Source organism: Rhincodon typus, chromosome 20 (genome assembly GCF_021869965.1).
Source record: "Rhincodon typus isolate 14 chromosome 20, sRhiTyp1.1, whole genome shotgun sequence".
In the NCBI taxonomy this organism is placed as follows: Eukaryota; Metazoa; Chordata; class Chondrichthyes; order Orectolobiformes; family Rhincodontidae; genus Rhincodon; species Rhincodon typus.
Genome location: NC_063351.1, coordinates 18,449,223 through 18,462,664, shown reverse-complemented (window position 1 = coordinate 18,462,664; position 13,442 = coordinate 18,449,223). Strand labels below are relative to the sequence as shown.

Genomic DNA, 13,442 nt, shown 5'->3' with positions numbered 1-13,442 from the left:
GAGTGACAGTAAAAGAAATCAAGTGCCCCAGAAATAATTAGGTCACGGCCCCTCGAGTCTGCTCCAACGGTTAATCATTACCTGCCTTCTCTACATAACCATTGATCCTCTTACCAATCAGGAACTTCTGTCTCAAATACACTCAACGACTTGGCCTACACAGACTGCTGTGACAGTGAATTTTACAAAGTCACCATCCTCTGGCTGAAGAAATTTGCAGTTCTAAAGGGTTGTCCTTTCTGAGGCTGTGCCCTCTGGTCCTAGTCTCTCCTACGAGTGAAAACATCTTCTCCATGTCCACTCTATCTAGGCCTCTCAATATTCTGTAAGTTTCAATGAGATCCCCCTCATCCTTCTAAACTCAACTGAATACAGACCCAGAGTCCTCAACCACTTTTCATATGTCGGAAGTCACATGACACTAGGTTATAGTCCAACGGGTTTATTTGAAATCACAAGCTTTTGGAGCATAGCCCCTTAATCAGGTGAAGTGACGAAGGGGCTACGCTCCAAAAGCTTGTTATTTCAATTAAACCTGTCAGACTGTAACCTGGTGTCATGTGACTTCTGGCTTTATCCACCCCAGTCCAATGCTGGCACCTCCATGTTTTGATTCTTCATATGACAAGCCCTTCTTCCCTGGGATCATTCCTGTAAACCTCCTCTGAACCCCCTTGAATGCCAACATTCCTTCCTTAGATACAGGGCCCAAAACTGCTCACAATATTCCAAATCTGGTCTGACCAGATCCTTATACAGTTCCAACAGGACATCTCTGCTCTTGTACTCTAGCCCTATTGAAATGAATGCAGACATTGCATTTGCCTTCCTAACCATCAACTGATCCGACATGTTAAACTTAAGAAAATCGTGAACTAGGAGTCTCCAAGTCCCTTTGTGCTTCAGATTTCCAAAGCCTTTCCCTATTTAGAAAATAATCTACAGACTAGTCTTCTTATCAAATTGCATAACCTCACACTTTCCAACATTGTATTCCATCTGCCACTTCTTTGCCCGCTCTCTTAACCTGTCCAAGTCCTTCTGCAGCTTCCATGCTTCCTCAACACTACCTGGCCCTCCACCTATCTTTGTGTCATCTGTAAACTTAGCAACAGCGTTCTCAGTTTCTTGGTCCTGATCGTTAATGTATAACATGATTAGTTGTGATCCCAAAAATGATTTCTGGGGAACTCAACTAGTCATTGGCTGCCAGCTTGAAAAAAAAGCCTCTTTATCCCTACTCTCAACCTTCTGCCAGTCAGTAAATCCTCTATCCATGCCGGTACCTTATCCCTAAAACCATGGGCTTTTATCTTATTTAGCAGCCTGCTGTGTGGCACCTTATCAAATTCCTTCTGGAATTCCAAATAGATCATGTCCATTTGTGCTCCTTTGTCTAACTTGCTCACTACCTCATCGAAGAATTCTAATATGACATCCTCTTGATGAAGCCGTGCTGACTTAGCCCTATTTTACCATGTACTTCTGACTACTTAGCAATCTTATCCTTCACAATGGACTCTAAAATCTTACCAACAACAGAGGTCAGGCTAACTGGCCTATAGTTTCCTTTCTTCTGCTCCCACGACCTCGTTAAATAGGGGTGCTACATTAGCCATTTTCCAGTCCTCTGGGACTCTCCCTGACTCTAGTGATTCTAGAACGATCAGCCCCCATGCCTCTATAATCTCTTCAGCTATCTTCTTCAGAACTCTGATGTGTAGTCTATCTGATCTGTTTGATTTAGCCACCTTCAGACCTTTCAGCTTCCCTAGTATCTTCTCCTTAGTGATGGCCACTACACTCACCCTTGCCCCCTGGCTATCTTGAAATTCTGGTATGCTGCTGGTGTCTTCAACTATGAAAACTGATGCAAAGTACCTAAGTGTGTTTCTTCTTCCTTGGGATGAACTTCTGTTGTGTCTTCCGAATTACCCCGAAACACTCCTGCCATTGCTGCTCCACTGTCTTCCCGTTTAGGATCCCCTTCCAATCAACTTTGTCCAGCTCCTCCCTCATGCCTTTGCAGTTACCTTTACACAATTGTAATACAGTTACATCCAATTCCAGCTTCTCCCTCTCAAAGTGCAGAGTGAATTCTATCATATTATGGTCACTGACCCCAAGGGGTTCCTTCACCTTGAGCTCCCTAATCAAGTTTGACTCATTACATATCACCAAATCCAAAAATGCCTGTTCCCTAGAGGGCTCTACCACAAGCTGCTCCAAAACAAACCATCTTGTACATATTCCACAAATTCCTTTCCTTGAGATCCACCACCAACCTAATTATCCCAGTCCACCTGCACATTGAGGTCCTCCATGATTATTGTAATAGTGCCTTTCTTACATGCCTTTTCTATCTCTTGATTTATTTTCTTTCCCATATCCTGATTACTGCTAGGAGGCCTGTCCACAACTCGCATCAGGGTCTTTTCCCCTTTTCAATTCCTCAATTCTACCCATTCAGAGTCTACGTCTTTCGACTCTATATCACTTTTTGCTCTCAATTTAAGTTCATTTCTTACGAACAAGGCAACCCTTGCATATCCCACAATCTAGTCTACTGCATTCACTGCTCACCATGTGATCTCCTCTACACTGGGGAAACGATGCATAGACTGGGTGACCACTTCACAGAACACCTACGTTCTATCTCCAAAAAAAGAGCCTGAGCTTTCGGTGCCTGCCACTTCAACACACCACTGTGTTCCCTGATCAATATCTCTGTCTTAGACTTGCTGTAGTGCTCCAGCAAAGTTCTACACAAGTTGTAAGAACAGCACCTCATTTTCTTCTTGGGACCCTGCAACTTTCAAGACTCAACATCGAGTTCACCAATTTTATGGCTTGAATAATTTCTTCTGTCCTTCCCCCATCCCCACACATCGGGCCCTGTCATCACATGGGATGCTTTCGTCATAGCCAACCCATTTTTATACACTAATGGTCTCCATTAGCAGATTTTCTTTCTCCCTGGCTCTACATTATCCATTCCATTGTCTGTCAAACTGCTTTTGTCTCTCTGGGTTCCATCTCCACCTATCGTTTACTCATTTCTCCCATCTTCATCATATATACCACCTTTTCCTAGCAACAATCAATTCTGAAGAAAGGTTATTGGGCCTGAATCATTGACTCTGTATTCTCTTCATAGGTGCTCCAGAACTGTTGAATTTCACTAGCAATCTCTGTTTTGTCTGAGTCAAGGACTTTTCCTGTTCACAGACACTGGATGATCAGTGTCTAGACATGCCATGATAAATGTAATTCTTCTCTTTTTTGAAAGCAATAAAGAATGATCCTGCATCTCCCTCTTTGAATGCAGGAACAAATTTGAAGAATTTTAGGCCTTCAGGAACTGTTTTGGTGTCGCAGAGGTTTTGGATGTTATTAAGCAGTGTGAGATTTTCTCCGGCAGTCTTACATTCTCTGTGGTCTCTATCTCTGTGCTTGTAGCTTCAGTTCCAAGTATTGTAGCTGGAAATTCCCGTCTCTCTCTTCCTCCTCTCATTCCTTCTTTTCTTTCTGGACTTGAAACTCCAACTGTTCCCTCTGAGCTTGTGTTTCTAACTGTTTCTTTCTCTTTTTGAGAATGCTTTTCTAGCTCCTTTTCTGAAGCTTTGAAATTCACCTCCATTTCCAGTTTTCTCAACTCTGTTTTGGCTGAAGTAAACTCATCTGGTTCCATTTCAGCTCTTGCTGCCTGCATTGACATTGGATTAAAAGCAAAATAGTTGATCAGCATTCTCAAAAATCCTTGTCACTTTGACTTGCTCAGAATCCAAAGTCCTAGCTGTCCAGCAATGGCTTTTAAATGGTCCATTTTAAGGTTTCTAACAGCTATCGACTTAAATGATCAATAAAATATTGTACATCAAATTTTGCCAAGTTAAATTATTGGCAATACTTTTACAAATGTAAACTTGCTGCTGTAAAACTGATCAGTTTCAAACAGTTTGAACTATTACTTTCCTCTACTCCAAATTCTTTGTAAATCAATTTCATCCTGTATCACTTTGTTTCAAATCTCATGGTTTAGTTTGTGTTTTGGCTTTGGATAATTTTTCAGTTGAGTACAAACGGGGTGGCATTGTGGTTCAGTGATTAGCACTGCTGCCTCACAGTGCCAGGGACCCAGGTTTGATTCTAACCTCAGGCAACTGTCTGTGTGGAGTTTGCACATTCTCCCCATGTCTGCGTGGGTTTCCTCCCAGCACTCCGGTTTCCTTCCACAGTTCAAAGATGTGCAGGTTAGGTGGATTGGTCATGCTAAATTGCCTGTAATGTTCAGGGATGTGTAGATCAGGTGGGTTATAGGGGTATGGGTATGGGTCTGGGTGGGATGCTGTGAGGGCTGATGTGGACTTGTTGGGCCAAAGGGCCTGTTTCCACTTTGTCAGGATTCTGTGATCTATAAATTTCATATTATACCTCAATTGAGATAACTGTTGATTGATACAGCTTGAATAGTTCCCATCACTTATAATTTGTAATTATTCTTCAAATTAAAACAGAACAGCACTGAATTACTTTTATTTTCCTAAGCAGGTTAAAGTTTGTTTTTGTACAACCTATTAGTAAAGATTCCTTAGGGATAAAGACAGAAAGTTAGTAACAAGAAATTACAGATATTAAGATTTGTACCAGTAACAATAAGATAAAAGAATACTGCTAAGAAGGAAGTTCCAATATGTCTCCATAGTCTTCATTTAGGGCCTACTGCTTGTGTCCTTCATTGCTGAAGCAAAGAGGTTAACACTTGAACGCAGATCTAGCAGCTGTGATGATCTCTGTGGTTGAATAGTTTCTGTTTCCTTGTCCAGACGGGCCAGCATGGCAACAGATTTTGAGAAGGAGAAAAGGTTTCTTTACCTTCACTAACACTTCCACATTGCCTGACTTTCTTTTAACACAGAAGTATGTAGGTTTTGTGTACCCTTTCTCTTTGTTCTCCATTGGTCAAAACTCCATCCTCTGAGGATGCTTCTCAAAGCCTTTTCTTGGAGTTCTCCAGACTGGCAATTCTTAGCCCAGTATAGTTTTTAAATATAGATTAAAGTAAAAATGTATAATTTGAGGAATATAGGATTCCACAGAGCAAAGAAGTCAATTATGTTGGTGACTTCGAAGTTCTTCCTCCCATTTTCTGTTTCTCCCAAAGCTTGAATTCGCTTGCTTCCATTATCTGTTTGAAAACTAGCATTTCAAATGTCTTTACATGCCTTGACATGTCTCTCTGAAATCCAGTTGCAGTTGTATAGTCATGTAATGTTTAGCAGCCTTTTTCTTAGCCTCTCAAGCCCAGTCAGAATCAGTTTTGTTTTACGAAAATCTATAATGTCATAAAACCTACCATGTATTGTTTTGTGGTATTATTTATCACTAAAAAAAACTCAAAATATCTTGCAAACAGAATAAACTCCTATGCTTCCAAAGAAAACAGAGACATTTGAAGAAGGCTGTATAATTACAACAATTGAACATCCTTCACTCTGTCATCATGGGGACTGGCATGAGCATTCCAGACGGAGGCAAAATCATCAATGCTACTAAACTGACTCTGAGGGATTAAGTTGTGAACCATTTAAAAATTCTTGCTAAAGAACATGAATTTAAGAAGATAAGGAAAGGAAGCAAGATTTAATACCATGTAGCCCCTTAAAACCGTTCCAGAGTTCAATACAATACTGTTGCAATGATGCCTCCCTCAATTTCTCTTTCTCTCATGTTCCTTAAATTTCTTGATTCCCTAAGATACAAATGATTGCTGTATTTCAGGTTTAAGTGTATTCATTAACGTAGCATCCACAACCATTGGGGATAGGGAACTTTAATGTTTCACAACCTCTTCAGTAAAGAAATCTCGTCCGAGTCCCAAATAACCTCTCCTTATCCTATGACTAGGCTCCCATTGTAGATTCCCTAGCCGATACCTCTCACTATCTATCCATCAAATTCCTTTTTTTTTAAATTAATTTATAGGATGAGGGTGTCACTGGCCAGGCCAGTATTTAATGCCCATCGCTAGCTGACCAGAGAGCAGTTAAGAATCAACCACATTGCATTGAGTCACATGTAGGCCAGACCTGGTAAGGATGGCAATTTCCTTCCCTAAAGAATAATAAGAGCCAGATGGGTTTTTCCTGACAATTGTCAATGGATTCATAGTTATCATTACATTCTTAAGGTTTTTATTGAATTAAAATTCCACCATTTGCTGTGGTGGTATTTGAACCTGGGTCCCAAGAACACTACCTGGATTAACAATTCAGTGATAAATACCACCGGACCATCACCTCCCCCAGTAATAATAATAATCTTGTATGTTTCAAAGAAATTACCTCTCAATCTTCAAAATTCCAGAAAATACAGATCCAATTTACTCCACTTCCCATTATAGCTCAACTTTCTTACCCTTGAGACCAAAGCAAAAGCTTATCAGGAATATATTTAAACTGACTAAACATTTATTATATTGTTACAAATGTGATTTATAAGATTGTTATGTTTTGGAACTAAATCTTTAAGGTAATGTAAAAAGAAAGGGCAGCATGGTGGCTCAGCAGTTAGCACTGCTGCCTCACAGCACCAGGGACCTGGGTATGATTCCACCCTCGGGTGACTATCTGTGTGGAGTTTGCACATTCTTCCTATGTCTGCGTTGGTTTCCTCTGAGTGCATCCAGTTTCCTCCCATAGTCCAAAGATGCGCATGCTCAAATTACCCATAGTGTCCAGAGATATGCAGGCTAAATGGATTAGCCATGGGAAATGCAGGGTTACAGGAATAGGGTAGGGTGGATCTAGGTGGGATTCTCTTCACAGAGAATCAGTGTGTACTCGATGGCAGAATGGCCTGCTTCCACACTGTAGGGATTCTATGATGTGGTCTGTTCTGGAGTCTGTCTGACAGCAAGCCCATTTGGTGATTGTCAAGAATTAATGGCAGCTCAGATTGTTTTACTGAGAAGGTGTTTCAGTTGGAGATAATGGTAGTGGCTTGTGTGCTAACAGTGGTTAAACTGTAAGTCTCCAAAGTCCCTGAAAAGTGTTATGTTGCAGACTCTGGTTCTTTAAATTATCCAGCTGCTTCCACAATAATAGAGATTGAGTGTCTCAAGGAATCAATAGTCAATATTTCAACCTGGATACAAGGACAATTTGATTATAATTGCCATAGTGATGGGCTTTTGAATAAAAAGGGCGCAGAATATAACTTTGTCATATTGGTGTATATGCTTTCCTAAAATATCTCTGAACATAGCAGGCTTGTTCATCTGCCAGGATTAGGAAGAGGGAGAGCAGGCAGAAAGTAAAGTCTCTTGGGTTCACTGTGCCATAATAGAGGGTGAAGCTTACAATCAGATTGGAAAGGACAAATTTGTCAAGAAAGTAAACAAAACTAAAAGATATATTTATCTAGCACTAAAGTGAGGATCTCCAATAATTTTATCAAAGTTAAAGGCACATTGTTACAGGGTTGTAAAAGAAATAGAAGTAAACCCTCAGGAGATAAGAATCATTTTGGCCTGATTCTGGGTTAAATGAATGTAAATTTAATGTGTAGCTTATACTTGTAGAATGTGCTTTACGTGTTGTGCTAAAATTAAAGAGGTCATGTACTCTGTTCTGTAATTTCAAGTTTAAGTTGCCTACAAAATTAATTTTTGTCAATATATTGTATTATGTAAGTATTTTATAACATGGAATCTTGTGTCGTTTCAGCTACTACTGGAAGTTTGATTTTCTTTTAAGCAGTGTTGGTCTCAGTGGGGTTTGCAATAATATCCAATTGAATGACATTCAACAATATTAATTTGTTAGCTACACACAAAGACTAATACAAATTAATTTTACTACTTCTTGTCAATCTTGGATATTGTGAAATGTTTTAGTAACATCAGGTATTAATTCAATTGGTTAATAATAGTTACATAAGTATCTTGACTATGCTTATATTACATATTAAGTTGCTTCTTAGTGTATTGTCGTAAAGAAATTGGTCTAACATTTTAATGACCTTGGTAATAAAGGATGATTTATTCAGTTTTTAATTTATATGTGCCTCACTAGGGAATTAGCAGTATAAATGTCAATAAAATCTAGACAGCTTGATGTAAGCAACCAAGTTCACTTAACCAGTATGTAAAATCATAGAATCATAGATACGTACAGCACGGAAATAGAACCTTCGATCCATGCCGACCAGAAATTCTACATTAATCTAATCCATCTGCCAGCAATTGGCCCATACCCCTCGAGAACTCTTCCTATTCATATACCCATCCAGATGCGTTTTAAATATTGTAATTATGCCAGCCTCCACCACCGCCTCTGGCAGCTTATCCCATACATGCACCTCCCTTTGGGTGAAAATGTTGCCCCTCAGGTCCCTTTTAAATCTTTCCCATCCCACCTTAAACCTATGCCCTCTAGTTTTGGACTCCCCTACCTTGGGGAAAAGACCTTAACTTTTCACCTTATCCATGCCCTTCATGATTTTATAATCTTCTATAAGGTCACCCCATCATCCTCCAACGCTCCAGGGAAAATAACCCCAGCCTATGCAGCCTCTTCCTATAATTCAAATCCTCCAATCCTGGCAACTTCCTTGTAAATCTTTTCTGAACCCTTTCAAGTTTCACAATATCCTTCTTCTAGCAGGGAGACTAGAATTGAATGCAGTATTCCAAAAGTGGCCTAACCAATGTCCTGTATAACCGTAACATGACCTCCAACTCCTATACTCAGTGCACTGACCAATAAAGGAAAGCATACCAACTCCATCTTCACTATCCTGTCTATCTGCAATTCCTCTTTCAAGGAACTATGAAGTTGCACCCCAAGGTCTCTTTGTTTGGCAACATTACCAGGATCTAACCATTAATTGTATAAGTACTGTCCTGATTTGCCTTTCCAAAATACAGCACCTCACATTTATCTAAATTAAACTCCATCTGCCACTCTTCGGCCCATTTGCCCATCTGATCAAGGACTCGTCTGCTCTGAGGTAACCGTCTTCACTGTCCACTACGCCACCAATTTTGGTGTCATCTACAAACTTACTAACCATCCCTCCTATATTCACATTCAAATCACTTATATAAATGACAAAAAGTAGTGTGCCCAGCACGGATCCCTGTGGCACACCGCTGGTCACAGGCCTCCAGTCCAAAAAGCAACCCTCCACCACCACCCTCTGCCTCCTACCTTCAAGTCAATTTTGCATCCAAATGGCTAGTTCTCCCTGTATTCCATGTGATCTAACCTTGCTAACCAGTCTACCATGTGGAACCTTGTCAAACGTCTTACTGAAGTCTGTATGGACAACATCCCAGTGCTTTGCCTTCTTCAATCTTCTTCATTATTTCTTCAAACAACTCAATCAAGTTATTCCCAAGGCATGGTCAATAAATTCACAGACATTTGATGAAATGTTATGGTGAAGAAATTAAGGATATGTTTCATGCCCTTTAAGTCACTTTTTTAAAATTAAGATTAGTTTACCAATTCTAGTTTCTTGTGAGTAGTTAAAACCATTACGAAAAGGCTCCCAATATTTTGTTTTCAACGCTGGAGCCACAACATACAAGGATAAAAAGTAATTCAAAATTTAGACAAAACATTGGCAAAGCCATGGGTTGAATACCATGCACTTCTGAGCATCCCATAACAATAAACATCAATGCTATTCAGAGCATAAGTAATAGATTCTCCAGGATGATGATGCCAAGAAAGGAAATTTCTGCAGCAGAGAAGACTATGAGAACATTATTAAAGTTTCATGTTACTAAGAAAGCTGTTGAGACCTTGCATGGTAAAAGAATATTTCATCTGGGAAGTCAGAGGCAAGAAATTATTAATTTTAAATGTGATGTAGAATGAGGAGACATGTGAGCAGAGATGTCTTTACGCAGAGCATAGATTGCTTTGCCATAGATTTGCTTTGAAACAGAGATACTTTTGTGTTTTACTTCTGCTTTAATTGTGCGTGCATTGCTGACTAACAATTCACATTCCACCAACATTTATATGCTTAGTGCTAACTAAACCGGACATGTTCTGCTGATATTATGGTCCTGACGATGAAAAACATTTAAGAGCATATGACGTAGGAGCTAGAGTAGAGAGATTTGTTTGGGATGTTCAGGGAGAAGAAAAATATTCAACGTTGATGGTGAGTGATTAGAGAAACTGTCCAAAGCTGAGGACAGTGCTTGAAGACAGTCACACAATGTTATTACTTGGCAAAATGGTGGTACAGGAATTCATTGGAATCTGGGATCAAATGTGGAGGTGTAGAATCCTGACAGTGCAGAAAGAGGCCATTTGACCCATCGAGTTTGCACTGGCCCTCTGAAGGGCATCCCACTCAGGCCCACACTTAGAACCCTACATGGGGCTTTTTACCATGGCTGTCTCACCTAACCTACACATCTTTGGACTTTGGGAGGAAACCAGAGCACTTGGCAGAAATCCATGCAGACATGGGAGAATGTGCAAACTCCATACAGACAGTCACCCAAGGCTGGAATTAAACCTGGGTCCTTGGTGCTGTTAGACAGCAGCGCTAACCACTGAGCCACTATGCCACCCACAGTGTTTAGTAAAAGAATGGCAATTCTGCAGAGAATTTGATGATCCTAAGTATAAAAGGAGAATGTTCCCCTCCGTAAATAAATGCTACAAAATAATGTTTAGTCATCCGTAAAAGCCTATAAAACACAAAAACTTGATGTGACTCTCTTTCGGGTATTGACAGGAAGTTTGATTTTCTTTTCAAATGTTATTAGTCTCACTGGAGATAATAACAAGTTAAGGATAATCATTCAATGATAAGATGGATTAAATGGCATCCTTCATTGCTTAGATCAATGATTGTTATATATTTCATGAAGAAGAAAACAGTGGACAGCACTTCTATCAAAGAAACATTTTTACAGATTTGATTAGTTCATCGATAAACTGTTAAACAACAGTTTTAGGAGTGCATTAGGAACTTAAATAATTCAATGCCTAGTTCTCAAAAATGAAATTCCTTGCCTAATGATGAAAATACCCATTTTTTGTCTCCATCCTGACAATTTACTTTTGTGATCTTAAAGAGAGGGAGGTATTATTTGAGATTGGACCATTCATTTGAGTAGGGTAACCACTGGGCTATTTATCATTTCGAAAATACAACATTGACCTGAAATCTTGCGACCCCTCTTGAAATAAGTTATCAATTAAAAACTGAGCAGGAAAAGAATTTAAACTGGTAGATATTAGTTGGGTGAGGAAATTCAAAGAACTGAATCTTATGCTTTTTTGGCTATGTTTGAATTGCATCAAGCGTTTTGGAGGAATTTCTTCCAGGATGCCTAGTGAATTTTCTCACTCTATCTCATAGAACATAGAACATAGAACATAGAACATTACAGCACAGTACAGGCCCTTCGGCCCTCGATGTTGCGCTGACCTGTGAAACCAATCTGAACCCATCTAACCTAAACTATTCTATTATCATCCATATGTTTATCCAATGACCATTTAAATGCCTTTAAAGTTGGCGAGTCTACTACTTTTGCAGGCAGGGCATTCCACGCCCTTACTACTCTCTGAGTAAAGAACCTACCTCTGACATCAGTCCTATATCTATCAACCCTCAATTTAAAGCTATTAAATTGCTATCTCAGCAAGCTCACCTAACTAACTAGCTATGTTGCCCCTATGGTGTCCATCATGTCTGATTCAGCCCCATCTTATCATGCACTGTTTTCAAAATTTACCACTCAGTGGATATTCAGGCATTCACAGGCATCCCTGATCCACCTTTACATTCCCATTGTGTACACAAAGAGGCACTGTCCATTTGGAACTGCACGGTATGATTCCTGACAGTTGCTCCAAACATGGCAGACGGAGGGATAATGTGCCTCACTTTGTGGGCAGGGACCTGGTGGTCCTATTAGATGAGACGGTTCAGAGAGTCCCCGCCACCCCCCCCACTGCAGTTTGCAGTGGTGGCCTCAACACCAGACTATGCCAACTGGTCTGAGGTTGCCACCCAGGTCAGCGCAGTCTCAGCCATCTGGAGGAATGCCCAACACTGTAGAAAGAGGGTCAATGACCTTCTCCATTCCACTCATGTAAATGCCACCATCTTATCTCTGATACCTCACACTCACTCCATCTCTGCTACTGCACCCCCTCCCATCAAGGTTCATGCTCTACCAGTCTCATAATTCTTCCAACATTTGTCGTCACCCACTTCAGCCCTTAACTACCACTCATCTGACATGTCCTCAGTGTTGCCCATTCTACTCGCTTGGGACACTCCTTCAACCTGCACCAAAATTAGCAGCGATGCCACCCTCTTAATACTGGCCTCTCTCTCATTCTAGGGGAGCAACCCTGAAAATACAGAAAAAAATGTAAGGCAGGTGATGGGCTTCTAAATGAGAACAATCAGCTTCTCTTCCCCTATGTGAAGAGCACCCCAATTTTGAAAACCCAAGTGTCTGACTGACTATTTTCAAGCCCCTGGACTCTTATAGGAGGCTGCCTTGTCTTACTGTGCTGGGAAACCCTAAGCAAAGGCTATGCACAGGGGCCACTGACCGCCATGATAAGTTTCTTCCTTTGCTTCTGTGCTAAATGATAAGTCAGAGCATTATCAACCTGGTATCTCTATCTGGGGAGACAAAGTGCAAAAAGGCAAGAAAAGACAATTCAAACTAAGCATGCTGGTAACATCCAGGTCAGCTCAGAATGAGTGCTCAGAGTGAGTGAGCAAAATGATATCAGACAAAGAGTCCAGAGATGCAGCTTGGTCCAGTCCATGAGCTGGGTGCATTTTCCTGAGAGTACAGTGTCCTTGCTGCAGCATTTATAATGATAGTTGCCGGTGCATCCCAAAATGCAGCATTGAAGAGCGGAAGACTATTGTAAATGAATCACAGATATGCCATTTATGTTCTTGGAGGCTGGCACAAATTGGATGCCAATGTCTGTGGACATGGAGTGCATGCGGCTGGTGCCCATGGAGATGTTGGTGTCTAACAAAACAGGTCATTTGGAGCAAGTGTCGAACTGAGTTTGCTACATAGCCCTTCTGATTTCCACATCAAGTTTTATCGATGGCTTGTTTAGCTTGTTTGGTAAAATATGAAGCTGAATATTGATGAGGTGAGTTGGACCATTGACAAACAACAATCCCCCTGAATTGGCAACTCATCATTATCTATCAAGAAACTCACCTTGCCACTCAGCAAAAACATAAAACTTAGAGTGAGATACGCCTGGTGCTGAGATAAGCCTTGCCAAATGTCACATCCAATTCTGTCACCATTCTCACTACGGCCCACATCAACCAGACCCCAATTAGATTCTGACAGAGAATGCTGGAGAATCTGAGATAACACAGTGTGGAGCTGGAGGAACACAGCAGACCAGGCA

The 13,442-nt window shown here is 40.6% G+C and overlaps 1 protein-coding gene across 1 annotated transcript in view; it reads left to right on the top strand.

Moving 5' to 3' along the window:
• Positions 1 to 13,442, top strand: part of valopa (vertebrate ancient long opsin a) — a 47,072-nt gene that overhangs the window by 5,307 nt on the left and 28,323 nt on the right. The window contains exons 2-3 of the mRNA XM_048609175.1: positions 3,422 to 3,455; positions 3,608 to 3,671. Coding sequence (XP_048465132.1) covers positions 3,422 to 3,455; positions 3,608 to 3,671 — 98 coding nt within the window. The remainder of the gene's footprint in view (positions 1 to 3,421; positions 3,456 to 3,607; positions 3,672 to 13,442) is intronic.